The 13310-nt window shown below is 39.0% G+C and overlaps 1 protein-coding gene across 1 annotated transcript in view; it reads left to right on the top strand.

Annotated features, from left to right (window-relative positions):
• The window catches only part of ptk7b (protein tyrosine kinase 7b), a 103096-nt gene that overhangs the window by 87918 nt on the left and 1868 nt on the right, over positions 1–13310 (top strand). Inside the window, exons 6-18 of the mRNA XM_058385710.1 lie at positions 1–70; positions 1417–1683; positions 1864–2000; positions 3101–3236; positions 4723–4842; positions 5021–5170; positions 7285–7429; positions 7591–7718; positions 8792–8992; positions 10141–10296; positions 11368–11600; positions 12054–12134; positions 12224–12375. The exon at positions 1–70 is cut by the window's left edge and continues 61 nt beyond it. Of these exons, the coding sequence (XP_058241693.1) occupies positions 1–70; positions 1417–1683; positions 1864–2000; positions 3101–3236; positions 4723–4842; positions 5021–5170; positions 7285–7429; positions 7591–7718; positions 8792–8992; positions 10141–10296; positions 11368–11600; positions 12054–12134; positions 12224–12375 (1976 nt within the window). The remainder of the gene's footprint in view (positions 71–1416; positions 1684–1863; positions 2001–3100; positions 3237–4722; positions 4843–5020; positions 5171–7284; positions 7430–7590; positions 7719–8791; positions 8993–10140; positions 10297–11367; positions 11601–12053; positions 12135–12223; positions 12376–13310) is intronic.

Below are 13310 nucleotides of genomic sequence, written 5' to 3'. Positions count from 1 at the left end.
CGCTACACTTGTGTGGTTCACTATGGAACTGATAAGCAGGTGCAGGTGGAAGCCACTCTGCACATCGCTGGTAAGAGCTTACAGTTTACACACACACACACACATACACACATACTTCCTCACATATAATTAGCTCAGATTTCACCCAGACCTTTACTAACACTCCATTAACAAACGCTAGTCTTCATCTTTCTGAATTTTAATTGCCTTTTTGCCATTTCAGCTGCAATCCTCTCTCTGAGTCTCTCTCAGCTGCCTCCTCCACTTCTTAAAACGTCCTCAAATGTGTCAGTCTCCACTGCTAAAATGTCTGATAGCAGGATGTGTACAGCCTTTTCTCTTGCTCCTGAAGCTCCACACTGTGTTGTGCTCGTGGCTGTGATTATTGTGATAATGTGTTAAGCTAAGTGCTTCTCACTTGTAGTCTTCCTATAATTCAGACTTTTCTAAATAGAAAAGCTGATATATGATTTAATATCTACAAAAATAAATCGATTAACGTTGTCAAAGAAAAATGGAACGAATAATTCGGTCAAAAACGTGTCATTATACAATATGAACGATTCAGTACATAATAATCAACGAGTGAGCTGTCCAGGCAGTATGGGTGAAACGATTATGTATTTAATAATGTGTAAAATAATACAGAGTGTTCCAAAAGTATTCATACATACTCAGGGAAAGTAACACTTTTAGTATAATTTTAACAGTGATTGGTGATGGTTTCAACAAACTGAAATGACGGCTGTGCTTCATCGACACAATTTTGAGAACTGCTGAAATAGCGAAAAGATCACTTTTAACTTTGACAAGATACTTCTTTACAGAAATTAACAAATGAACAAATACTTCCAGAGAATGTTAAGGGGGAGAAAGCAGACATTGTATTTTTTAGTTCAAAGAAAACCTCAGATCTTCTCTAAAGGCTTAGATGGATTCCCATCTGACACACACACACCCCCACACACACACACAAACCTCGCTTTTCCAACCACCAGAAACACACATTATTGCATAATTGTCACCGTAATGTGACAAACACTACAGGGCAATGCTGAGTACATAATTACAGGAGAACATAATCATTCTGTATGAACTCTAAAGCTTCAGGGACTGACAGAGTGTAACTAAAGCTAGTCACTGTTTAATCCTCTTGTGGGTTGCTTTGCATTATTCTAGACCAAAGTAATGTGTTTAAGGGCAAAGGTAAGCCGCTATACTGCTGAACTTTCAATGGAGCTGATACATTTCCTGTAGCTAAATCATTTCAGCGTGCTGCTACATGACTTCTGAATGCAGCAGTGTAGACAGATATTCATGGTTGTGTTTGTAAAGTTTTTGCTGTATGTATGCAAAGTCAGTTGAACTATAGTCAGATGTCTCTCTGTTGTGTTTTGCGCCTCTTCCCTATTGCAGAGATCGAAGAGATGGGTGGCAGGGTTTATAAATATTTCTCTGCCAACAACATTGAACGGCTAACGTGTTCGCCTCCACGGGGTCACCCCGAGCCTGAGGTGTGGTGGGAGAAGGATGGTGTCCGAGTGGCCGACGAAGGCCGGGTGCACCAACAGGATGGAGACCTGATCTTTGGTCCCTCTGTGGTTGGAGACTCAGGAACGTACGTGTGCATGGCACAGAATAAGGCGGGTCAGAGGCGGCAGGAATTCAGCATCACTGTAGCGGGTGAGTGTGGACAAATTTTCACATGTGTGCTTTGTAAAATAAGTAATTTAAACTTAATCATAAAGTAGCTATGAAAATTAAGATAGTTTAACGTAATTAATATTTAAATATGCATTAACATTAAAAACATTTGTAATGAAAACATTTTCAGTGATTGTGTTAAAATTGCCACCTCTGCAGGTCCCCCAGAATGGGTCACTAAACCTCAGGACACTGAGATGGAGGAGGGACAGCCTGGGTACCTGCACTGCCATGTCCAGGCCACGCCCCCTGCCCAGGTCACCTGGTACAGAAACATGCAGGAGATCAGCGAGGAGGTCAGACTCATATTCTAAAACAAAAAATACATTACATTCTTCAGGTTGGTTCTTTGTGTTAAACATCGCTAAACATCGCTAAACATTCTATTTCATAAATGCTGTCATTAACTGTAATAAACCTAATAACCTGAAAAACATTTTCATTAAAGTTAGATTTTCTACTTCCTGGCATCATGAATATTATGCAAATTGCAGAGTTTAATGAATGTTTATTCAGTTTTAATATGTTAAGAGCTCAGCTGTCTCAGTGAAGCACAAGATTAAGATCGTCATCGTTTGTAGAGAGAGAATTCAATGTCCATCTGTTTTCGGGATTTAGTTTACTTCATGATTGCTCATAAAACTGTCAGGCAGCAGATACAAATGCAGATGCAGGTAAAGGAAAGCTTTATTAAGCAAACTTGCAGGCAAATCCAAAACGAGACAAAAACATGGTCAGTGAACAGACAGTGGTCAGGCGATGTACAAACAGAATAAACCCAGTTAGACAAAGAGGACAACAGAGAGCAAATCAAAACCAGAAGGGACTATGACTAAACATAAGGTAATTACTGGTATATAAACACAGGGCGTATGCTTCACAATGACTTGAATGAATCTGGGTGCGTCTCAATCAGCTCCCTAGCTCGTGAGCGAGTATATCATGTACACAAGCTGAGGCACTAGTAAAGCTCACTACACACCGGGACACTGATGACTCAATTTCCTGTGACATTCTAGTTTCCTCATCAGTCAGACATATCAAATAATTAAGTTTTATATGTCATAGAAACTTGTTAGCTTAATTATATCTGTTTATATCTGTATATTCTAGTGATTTTTTTAAATAATTAAACACAAGTAATGGGTTTTCCCCTGGGTTTTCCGGTTTCCTCTCACCTCCCAAAGATGTCAGTAAGTGGATTAACTATGCCAAATTGCCGCTAGGCGTTTATGAATGTGTGAGTGTGTTTTGCAATTGCCTTGTCTTTCTGCCTCACACCCAGTGTTCCAGGAATATACTCCAGACCCTGCCCAGGATAAAGTGCTTAGTGTAAATGAATGCTTTTTGAATGAATGATTATTCTAATGATCTTTATTTTTGTCTCTATCTACAGAAATCTCAGTTTAAAATCTTTCCAAATGGGACTTTAAGGATAAACAGTGTGGAGGTATATGATGGAGTGGTCTATAACTGCTTATGCAGGACTGCAGGTGGTATCCTAAATGGACAGGCCAAGGTCAACATACTCGGTGAGTGTGTATGTGTGTCTGTGCTTATCTTCACTTCTTCCTCCATCAACAGTCTTTCTATACACCTTAGTTTATCTGGTTTATCTTCTCATATGGTGGCACTCTGAGGTCACAGATACGTCTGATAAATCCATTACGCACCATATTATCTTCTATCTCCATCACCTTGCCCTAGATAGAGGCCTCGCCTTGTTGTTATATCATACTTGCTGAGTGGTCCAGATCTCTATCTGGTGGTGCTGTCTCTGAGTTTCATATTCTGACTAGTGTAAGAATGTGAGAGTGTAAATAACTTGTAGTCTGTGTCTAATGCAGAGATTCCCCATACACTTTCACACAACCATTGAGTGTGTATAAACCATGTGTCATGAAATCTTAATGCAGTGTTTTTCCCTATGTTTTTCTAGCAGATGCTAATATTAAGACATTAAAGACAGTTAAGATATCAGAGAAATGTTGACAGAAAGTTGAAGCACAGACAAAATATAGCTACAGTTTGGTGGTTCAAGTGGTTAAGGCTCTGGGTTGTTGTTCGGAGGATCATGGGTCAAACCCCAGCACCATCAAGCTCCACTGTTGGGCAACTGAGCAAAGACCTTAACCCTCTCTGCCCCAGGGGCACTGTATCATAGCTGCCCCAGCGCTCTGACCCCAGACTCTCAGCTGGGATATGTGAAGAAAAGAATTCCACTGTGCTGTAATGAATGTGTGGGGATAACAAAAGGCTTCTTGCCCTCAGTTCTTCTTCTTCTGTTTCACAATGTATGTGTGGTAGTCTGGTGACTGAAAAAAGACAAAACAATAAAGATATTGGATAAAACGATTTTTACTTTGCTTTGGTTTTGACTTTATGAATCAGTAAATATATTTTACCAAAGCTGAATTTTGTTTTTAATGTACTTTAAGAAAAGGTCATGTTGTTTTTCTCTAAAGGTCGTCTTGTCTAAGGAGCCAGTTGAACAAACACCGTGGCCAAAACAGTCTAAAGATGATTTAAAAAACCTTGCTAGCTAAGTGAGCTTTCTTTACGGAGTGAACGCCAGGCTTTGATCAAGTTATTAGAAAACTCTGCCTGTCTTAGCAAATTATTCATAACCCCATCAGTTCAGTTTGTAATCAGATACCAGATATGAAACATGTCAACACAGCAGGAATGAAATGAAATGTGATTTCCTCTGATTTTACTTTTGGAAGGTTTTAAACACTATAATTTTGTTTTCTGGCAAAAGTGAAACTCTTAAGGAAGTCTTCATTTCCCAGGCTGCCAGATGTATGAGATAAAATATCAAATAAAATACCAAAACATCAAAAATAACTGTTCTGGCATAGTTACCCTAACTCATAAATTTATCTGACTGCAAAGAAAAAAGTTTTCCTTTGTTTTTGATTTCCAAATGTTTTTAGAGACGGACTTGTGCTTGTGCTTGTGTTCAGTCTGTGTAATGTTCTGTGTTTGTGTGTGTGTGTGTGTGTGTGTGTGTTCCAGAGAAGTTGAAGTTCACCCCTACTCCCCAGTCCCCTCAGTGTCTGCAGCTGGATAAAGAAGCCAGTGTTCAGTGCTCTGCTACGGGTCGAGAGACTCCCACTATACACTGGAACAAAGCAGGTGAGAGAGACATGAAGCCCGGGGATTGTGTTTATAAAAATATTGTTTCCCTTCCCAGTTTTCACTGCTGTGCTGTTCCAGTATATTGCACCTGTCTAAATCCGACTGTATCATAATCAGCAAATTAAGAGAAGGTTAAATGTTTAATCCTCTTCCTTGTCCGTCTCTTTTTCTGTAGATGGTAGCGCTATCCCTTCACATGTAAAGCAAATCAATGGATCTCTGCAGTTTGAGAAAGTGAGACGGAGTGATGCGGGGAACTACACTTGTGTAGCCAGTAACCGTCCCCAGGGAGAGATCAGAGCCTATGTCTCTCTCACTGTAGGAGGTGAGATTTAGTGAAACGTGTACTCAAGTGTGAATTTCTGTGCATAGTTATTCTTGATGGCAAAAAATCAGTATTACAAAATCCAAGCTAAGATAAGATAAGATAAGATAAAACTTTATTGATCCCAATAATTCAGTAGTCACAGCAGATCAACAGACAGTTAATGTACAGGTTTTTAACCCAAAGATAGAAAGAGGCAATTTTTAAAAATGACAGATAGTAAAAGAAAATAAATTATGTAAAAAATTATAAAAGAAAATAAAAAAAATAAAAAAAAATATTGCACAATACAAATAATAATAAACTAATAACAATACAAATAGTAAAAGAAAATAAGATAATATAAAATTATAAAATATAAAAAATTATAAAATAGTAAAATATTGCCCATAGGAGCATCACTGTAATGTAATGTAATGTAATGTAATGTCTGACAGCCGCTGGTATCTAACGTACATAATTTTAAAAATGTGTCTCAGTAATTATCAATGTTTCTCACACACACACACACACACAGTCGAAGAGATAATCTGTAAAGAAGGACAGTAAAGGACAATGAAGATAGATGTATGTTTGCAGTCCCAGTGTAAGAGTGAAGAGCAGTTTTGTACATGGCATTTATTTTATTTTTTACAAACGTTTCCAAAAGTAAAAAATAGGGAAAAAAATGAATATTAAAAGAGTCATTATAATATTTCTGAATGTGATGTAATGCAGACTTTTATTCCACTTACCTCTAAATACTTTTCCATGTCTCTTGCTGTTTATTTTGAATTTTTGCAGATCTCACTAACAGTTTTTCCACTTATTTTTCTTCCATTCTCTGGCAGCTTGCTTTGGCACATGTTTATTTCATTTCTGAATTATTGTTGGTTCTGCTCTACCTAAATACTTTTTATGGCATTTCCAGCTAAAGTTAAAATGTTCTGTTTTTAGATCTTGGTAATGCTGTGTTTCCAGTGAGACGTAACTTCACTGTTGATAGCAAACTGGGTGTTTTATACCTTAAATAAAATCAAAATAAACATATGCTGTCTTGGACATTTTAATAAAACATATCTAATACAGTGGAACCTCGGCATACGAATGCCCTCCCTTACGAATTTTCACCTTAAGAAGCATTGAAATATTAAGCATTTTTGGCGTACACACGAACCGATCCGAATCCCGGCTAAGTTGCACGTACATCAGGGAGCCGTTCAAAACTTTTTTTTTTGCGTCAGTGGAAAGTCAAGCGAAGTCACCCGAAATGAGTTTACCATTTTGTTTCAGTCAGCGAAAGAGTCAACTCACGATACCAACGTTGCCTTCGGCATGTGTTACGTGATTTTTTGCAGGTTTTTTTGTGTTGACAGATTGGTGGCGTGGGTGCTCTGTTCTATTTTTAGCCCAAGCTTTGTGGCACGATTTCCTGTGAGGACCCTTGACATGGAATGCTTGGCTTGGGTCGGTTCTTTGTAAGCAGCCATACAGTTTACGTACGCTTCGTGTTGGTAATATTTTTGGGTGGCTGGAACGAATTATCTCCATTTACATTATTTCTTCATTCCGCAATACATATTTTCGCCTTAAAAACGCCAGATCGAATTAAATTTGTTTGCCGAGGTTCCACTGTAAGTGCAAACCTAAATACTGTGGCTCTAATATTTAGGCAGTGTTTGTCTGTTTTGTAGATAAAATGTACAACAGGTGTTCATTTCTGAAAGCGATGAAAACTCCACTCAAGGGTCTATAATCAGTCTGGCAAATGAGTACGATTAATGAAATAGTGATTAATGTTAGCCGTTAATACTCAAGTGTATAACACCTCTGCTGGAGTGGACTTGTGATGACTTGAGCTGCTGATTGTGACAGATTGTTCTTCTTCTTTTTACTTCTATTTAATCACAACAAAGGGAATAATTACTTACTCTAATATGGCCAAAGTAGGGTAAAGGCTAGACAGGACAGAGTTATATTGGAGCACACCTGAAATAGCGCAGGGTTTTTAACTGCATGTCTAATACCAAGCCAGACTAAGACTACAGTACTGACCCAGTTCACCAGCACATTCTTAAATCAATCCCAGCTTTACGTAATAGTCCATATGGTCATCTTGTGTCATTGCTTTTCAGTGTATACAGAGTTTAAGGTGGAACCAGAGTACACTACAGTGTATCAGGGTCACACAGCAACACTGCACTGCCAGGCTACTGGAGATCCGCAGCCCTACATCCAGTGGATAGTCAAAGACAAACCGTTGTCTGTTAGCACCAACAGGTCTATGTTTTATTCATATATTTGGTTACACTTTGTGGAAGTAAAATATGTTTTTGTTAACTCCTTATCTGTGACAAATTGAGAGCTAGTTGTTCTAAGAAATTTAAGTTGTGTTTTTCTCTAGTTCTTTTCAAATTTTCTTTACTCTTTGTCTTCTTCAGATTTCAAGAGATGCCCAATGGCTCTCTTATGATCAGCGATGTCACGACTGCTGACACAGGGAAGTACACTTGCATCGCTGGCAACAGCTGTGGCATCAGACATCGAGTTGCACAGCTCTACGTCGTAGGTAAAAACACACGCTCAAACACAGTGGCTCACTCAGTACTGGACTCTATAGTCTGATTGATGGATTGCATTTGAGGGATACACAACTTACAGCATTCTCTACAAAGTTCGTTGCTCATTACATTACTGTTCCTGTAGACCTCTCATAAAGATTATATGGAGTGGGGCTCATGTGGGGCACAGCAGTAAAGCCCAGAAGTCCAAGAGAGTGAAATTGTCTGTGCTCACTGAGTGGGAAGGTTAGCATACTGTCTCTCCTTTATCACTCAGAGTGACACTAGCCAGTCGTGAGCATCTGCGAGTTCCTGCAGACAGAAGGGCGTGAATAGTGTTAGTTTTACACTGGACTGTGATGCAGCATGAGCAGCACTTCAAATAGATGTGGTTCACGTGTCTTTCAGATTCTCCGCTGATGCAAAGCGTCTGCCTTACAAGTTCCTGTGAATGGACTTATAGAAAATTAAATGAAACCTTCTGACCAGTCAGAGCTGAAACTTTAGACCAGCACCATGGTGTAAAGAGAAGCAGAAATGATCGCTGGTCATTGAAATATTGCAAAGCAATTGGATATTGCTTATTGAATTATAAAGTATTGCACACGAGGATGGGAATATATTCACACAGAATGACTTTTTGTATTCTGTTCATCGTCAGGTGACTTTAACTTCATCAAAGTTTTATTTAGCAAATGAAATTAAATACTGTGAAGCCATTCAGTGTGTCTGGAATTGTTGGAGATTAAATTCAAGAATGGTCACATTTTTGTTTTTTGTTATAATTGTTATAATAATTACTCTCTTGTTATAATTTGTTACTGATGCTTAGATACGGTAAACTCCACTGTTTATCCTGTGTTGCCAAGCCTGATATCATCTCTAATTCTGAACTTCGAAACTTACCTCCTACCAGCGACACTGAACTTTCTATATTCCAAAGTTGCTGTTTTTTTTTAATTGCTCAAGCACATGTTGTGGCAGGAAAACAGGAAAACAGGATGCGTTGTGGCCGTTGGCTTTAAGTTTGAAGAGCATCTGCTGTTAGACAATGAAACTCTTTCTTCTGCTCTTACTTCAGAGAAACCAAAGCCTGGTCGAGAAAATGAAGAAGGGAAAACACCATATAAGATGATCCAAACAATTGGCCTCTCTGTGGGGGCAGCTGTTGCCTACATCATCGCCGTGCTCGGCCTTATGTTCTACTGCAAGAAGAGACGCAATGCCAAGAGACTGCAGAAAGGACAGGATGGTGAAGAGCCGGAGATGGAGTGCCTTAACGGTGTGTGAGTGTGAAGATGGATGTGTGTGATGGAGAGATTACTCTTATTTATATGAACACATGTGCTTCCAGCATTTTATCTGGAGCTTCATGCAGATATTTTAGTGTAATGTTTCACATGTGACTCTAATACTCATACTCCCGAAGGGCAGAAGCCTCACTGGTGAAAAGCAATACGATCAAATGATTAAATTCACAGACCGCTGTAGCATGTGTAAAAGTGAGAAATGCTGCCATCTTGTGGTTATAAATGGCAGCACATGCAAGCTTTAATAAGTGTTGAGAGCTGTGCTGATTTCAGGAAACTTTAGGCATTTTATTTAGCAGAAATAAGACAACAGCTGTGTGCATGAAATCTAGTGCTATATATTTCCTGCAGCATTTGTCCCACTGATCTTTGCATTATACTTGTCTTACTGGCTTTATTTAGATTTTGATTGATCAAGAACATAGTAAAAGGCGACTAAAAAGCCTAAGAAGACTACAAAGACTAAGAAGATCCTTCATTCAAGTCATTTAACATGTTAACTTTTTATCACTATGTGAACTGGACACAGCGGTGAGCTTTTCAGCTATCCGTGGTTTATTAAAAGAACGCTGGGAATCTGTTGCATTCAATCGCAAATCAATTCCCTGAAATGATCCAATCATAAAATGCTGTATAAGGTTTTAGAAAGAGTTACAGTCTTTGAAAAACTGAAATGTTGAAGTTATTTCCACAAGTGACACAGAATTACTGATTTTGCTTACTGATATTTATGTTCATGATTGATATTTTTCAATATAATTTATTTGTATAGCGCTTTTTACCAATGGGCATTGTCTCAAAGCAGCTTTACAGAAGTTTAGAAAGAAAGAAAAAATTATGAGTTTAAAGTTAAGTTATTATTTATTCCTAACATTTGGCCCTAATGAGCAAGCTTGAGGCAATGGTGGCAATGAAAAACTTCCTCGATGAGAAGACAGCACATACTATTTAATGCATTATATTTTTTCAGTTTGCTTGAAAATTGATGCAAATAAATCAACCAAATCATTGACTATTTAATATTTCTGATATTTCTATATTGTCTAAGATGAGGATGTCACTCTAGAGAGCTCTAGATGGCTCTATGTAAAATAATACATCTTTGTGCAATACCTAATAGGAGGTGCTATGCAGCACAACGGCCAAACTACAGCTGAGATCCAGGAAGAAGTGGCTCTTACTAACCTAGAGGCTGTATCTACAGCTGAAAAACACCATAGCAGCACAGACAGGTTCCACTTCCCCAGAGCAGACCTGCAGACCATCACTACACTAGGTAAAGTATTTCTCTCTCACACTCACACAAGCAAACACGTACAGGCCACTGTCTCATACACTGTCCCAAAATGGCGACCTTCTGATCTTGTAGTCCTTTTTTGTGAGTGTCCATGAGAGTGACAGGGCCAGAGGGTGTCTTATTCCTTATTTTGAAGTGCAAAAGGCTGCTCAAAACCTTCAAAGCCCACATCAATGCCGTCTCACCTGTGGTCTCTTATTGATAAGCGATATTAGCTAGGACACTTCACAGCTGATGGGATTGCTCAGAGCAGAGAGAAACCTGCAACCACAGTGATGAAGAGAATGATATTTAAAGGAGTCCTGACCCATCTCAAGTCATTAATTTAACATCCAGCAGCATTGGGCTTGCAATTTATCCGACACTTAAATCTCCATGCTCAGTTAGCCTGTATTATTTGATATGAAGCTCCTGTGAGGCTTTAACTAGTTGATTTTGCCGTGGTCCATCATTTGGATTTGTTGTTTTGATTTTGATACTGGCAAAATGAGTGAAATGACAAAAGTTTCACTCATAATAATTACACATTACTTTTGTTATGAAGGTGTGTTCTGAAAAGCAAGTAGGGAATATGGGTAAGCATTCAGAGCACATTGAGGCAATCCTCAAGCTCCCTATTGAAGCCTAAAGCTTGAAACATGGACAGCTGGACTTGTGAACTTCACAGGTCTATGCAAATATGAAATGAATGACCACAAGTTTTTTTTTATTTAATACACTACATCAAAAAAAAACCTTGACTTTGGGGATTCCAGGTAAGGGTGTGCCTGATGATGTTTGCACAGCACGGGGCCAATCCTTCCATGGTGTCTTCCAAAACTCCTACAGCTGTTTATTTCATTCCACTACCACAAATCTTCATCTCTGATGGTGTTGGGCAATTTATTGGGTTTGTAGGGTCCTCCATTCAGGGTCCACTGTTGCCAGTATCAGGTCTTAGGGGCTCTGACACTACAGTTACAGTAACAATCATCTACCTTATGAATGATGTAATCATCTGAAACGCCTTTGTCTGTATGTCTGATTATGTGTGTGTGTGTGTGTATGCAGGCAAAGGGGAGTTTGGTGAGGTGTTCTTGGCCAAAGCGCGTGGGATTGAGGAGAGTGAAGAACAGACTGTGGTTCTGGTGAAGAGTCTGCTGAGCAGAGACGAGCTCTCGCAGGCTGAGTTCAAGCGGCAGGTCGACATGTTCAGTAAACTGAATCACACCAACGTTGTGCGCCTGCTTGGCCTCTGCAAAGACACCGAACCCCATTACATGATTCTGGAATATATAGACCTGGTAAATAAAAGCATTTTAATATATAGTATAAATAGCAATAACTATATACGAGCTTGAATTAGCAGTTTCAGTAATATTTATTTTCCACTAAGTTTTGTAGCTTATCCAGGTCTTGCTCATTTCTCACACTGTCAGTGAAAGTTTCTCTAGAATAATTGTTAGCCAAGAATTCTTTGCCACTGACAGTCTCCAAAAAGCTTCGTGTTTTTACTGTGTTGCTCTTGGATGCTTGCACTTTGCTGGCGTACAAACTTAGCACAAACGTGTCCAGCTCCAAAGGTGGGTGGCGCAGATCTGATCATATTTAGAACTGGCAATAACACTTGTTTATTTTATTTGAATATCATATCCACATGCAGTTCAGTGTTATACATAGGAAGTAAAAAAGTGCTAGAGAATGACATAAAACTATTCTTATTATATAACACACGTCTCATTATCTTTTTGTTTCAGGGTGATCTCAAACAGTTCTTGACGATATCGAAAAGCAATGATGAGAAACTCAAAGCGCAGCCTATCAGCACCAAAACCAAAGTAAGCCAGATCATTTGTAAGACTTTGCAGGCTTTTGTGAAAATAGATCATAATCCTATTTTAAGATGTTTTACTCTGTCTTTCCATAGGTGTCCATTTGTGCCCAAGTGGCTGCTGGAATGGAGCACTTGTCCAGCCAGCGTTTTGTCCATAAAGACCTGGCAGCCCGGAACTGCCTAATTAGCGGAGAGAGACATGTCAAGGTTTCTGCACTTGGCCTGAGCAAAGACGTCTACAACAGGTGTATAGCACAACATGCATAGTAAAGACACATTGTTCCTCTTTACAGTTGTCAATGTATTTATGCTTTTCTTGGCTCACATTAAATCATTTTCTCTCTCGACTGTTGTTCAACGTTCACATTGAAATATCAAAAAGACAGCTGCCATTTATCTGAAGAGCATTGTAAGATCATGCTGCTAGAGAGAGTCCGAAAGTGTGGCTTTACATAGCAAACATTCTAACAGGTTGGAGCAAACATATTGTATTACACTGCCCCACCCAATGTGTAAATGTGTTTACAACATGGCTGTCATGGTAACCTATTTCGCATTGATCCTGCTGATCTCGCCCTTAAACCCCACACCTCTCAAACATGTAAAACGCTTCAGCGTTCACCTTCAAAGTGTTCACCTGTTTCACATGGACATATGACAATATATGTGGAAAATACTACATTATAGTTTTTGCTTCAAATTGTACACTATATGGCCAAATGTTTTGGACACCAGACTATTACATCCATATGTACAGTAGGTCTTCCCCTGACTGTTGCCACAAAGTTAGAAGCACGCTGTATTATATCATGTCTTTGTATGCTGCAGCATTAAATTTTTATCTTCACTGGAACTAACAGGCCCGAATCTGTTCTAGCAAGGCACAAAGCAAGTAAAGATATGTTTTGCCAAGTTTAGAGGGTATCCTCAATACACCTGCACTGAGCCCTGGCCTCAACCTTTGGGATGATGACTGCACCCTGAACCTCCTCCACTGACATCTGTGCCTGACCACAATAATGCTCTAATGATTGAATGATCACAAATCCCCACAAAATCTATTGGAAAACTTCCCAGAAGATTATTTTTATTATAAGAGCAAAGTGAGAGTAAATCTGGAGCTATTCTGAATCTCTGGCCATATAGGTTGCTGTATTGAAATATCTGCTCTGTATAAAAA

Source organism: Hemibagrus wyckioides, linkage group LG03 (assembly GCF_019097595.1).
Source record: "Hemibagrus wyckioides isolate EC202008001 linkage group LG03, SWU_Hwy_1.0, whole genome shotgun sequence".
Lineage (NCBI taxonomy): Eukaryota > Metazoa > Chordata > Actinopteri > Siluriformes > Bagridae > Hemibagrus > Hemibagrus wyckioides.
The sequence above is the reverse complement of the archived record's forward strand: the minus strand, read 5'-3'. Positions and strand labels throughout refer to the sequence as shown.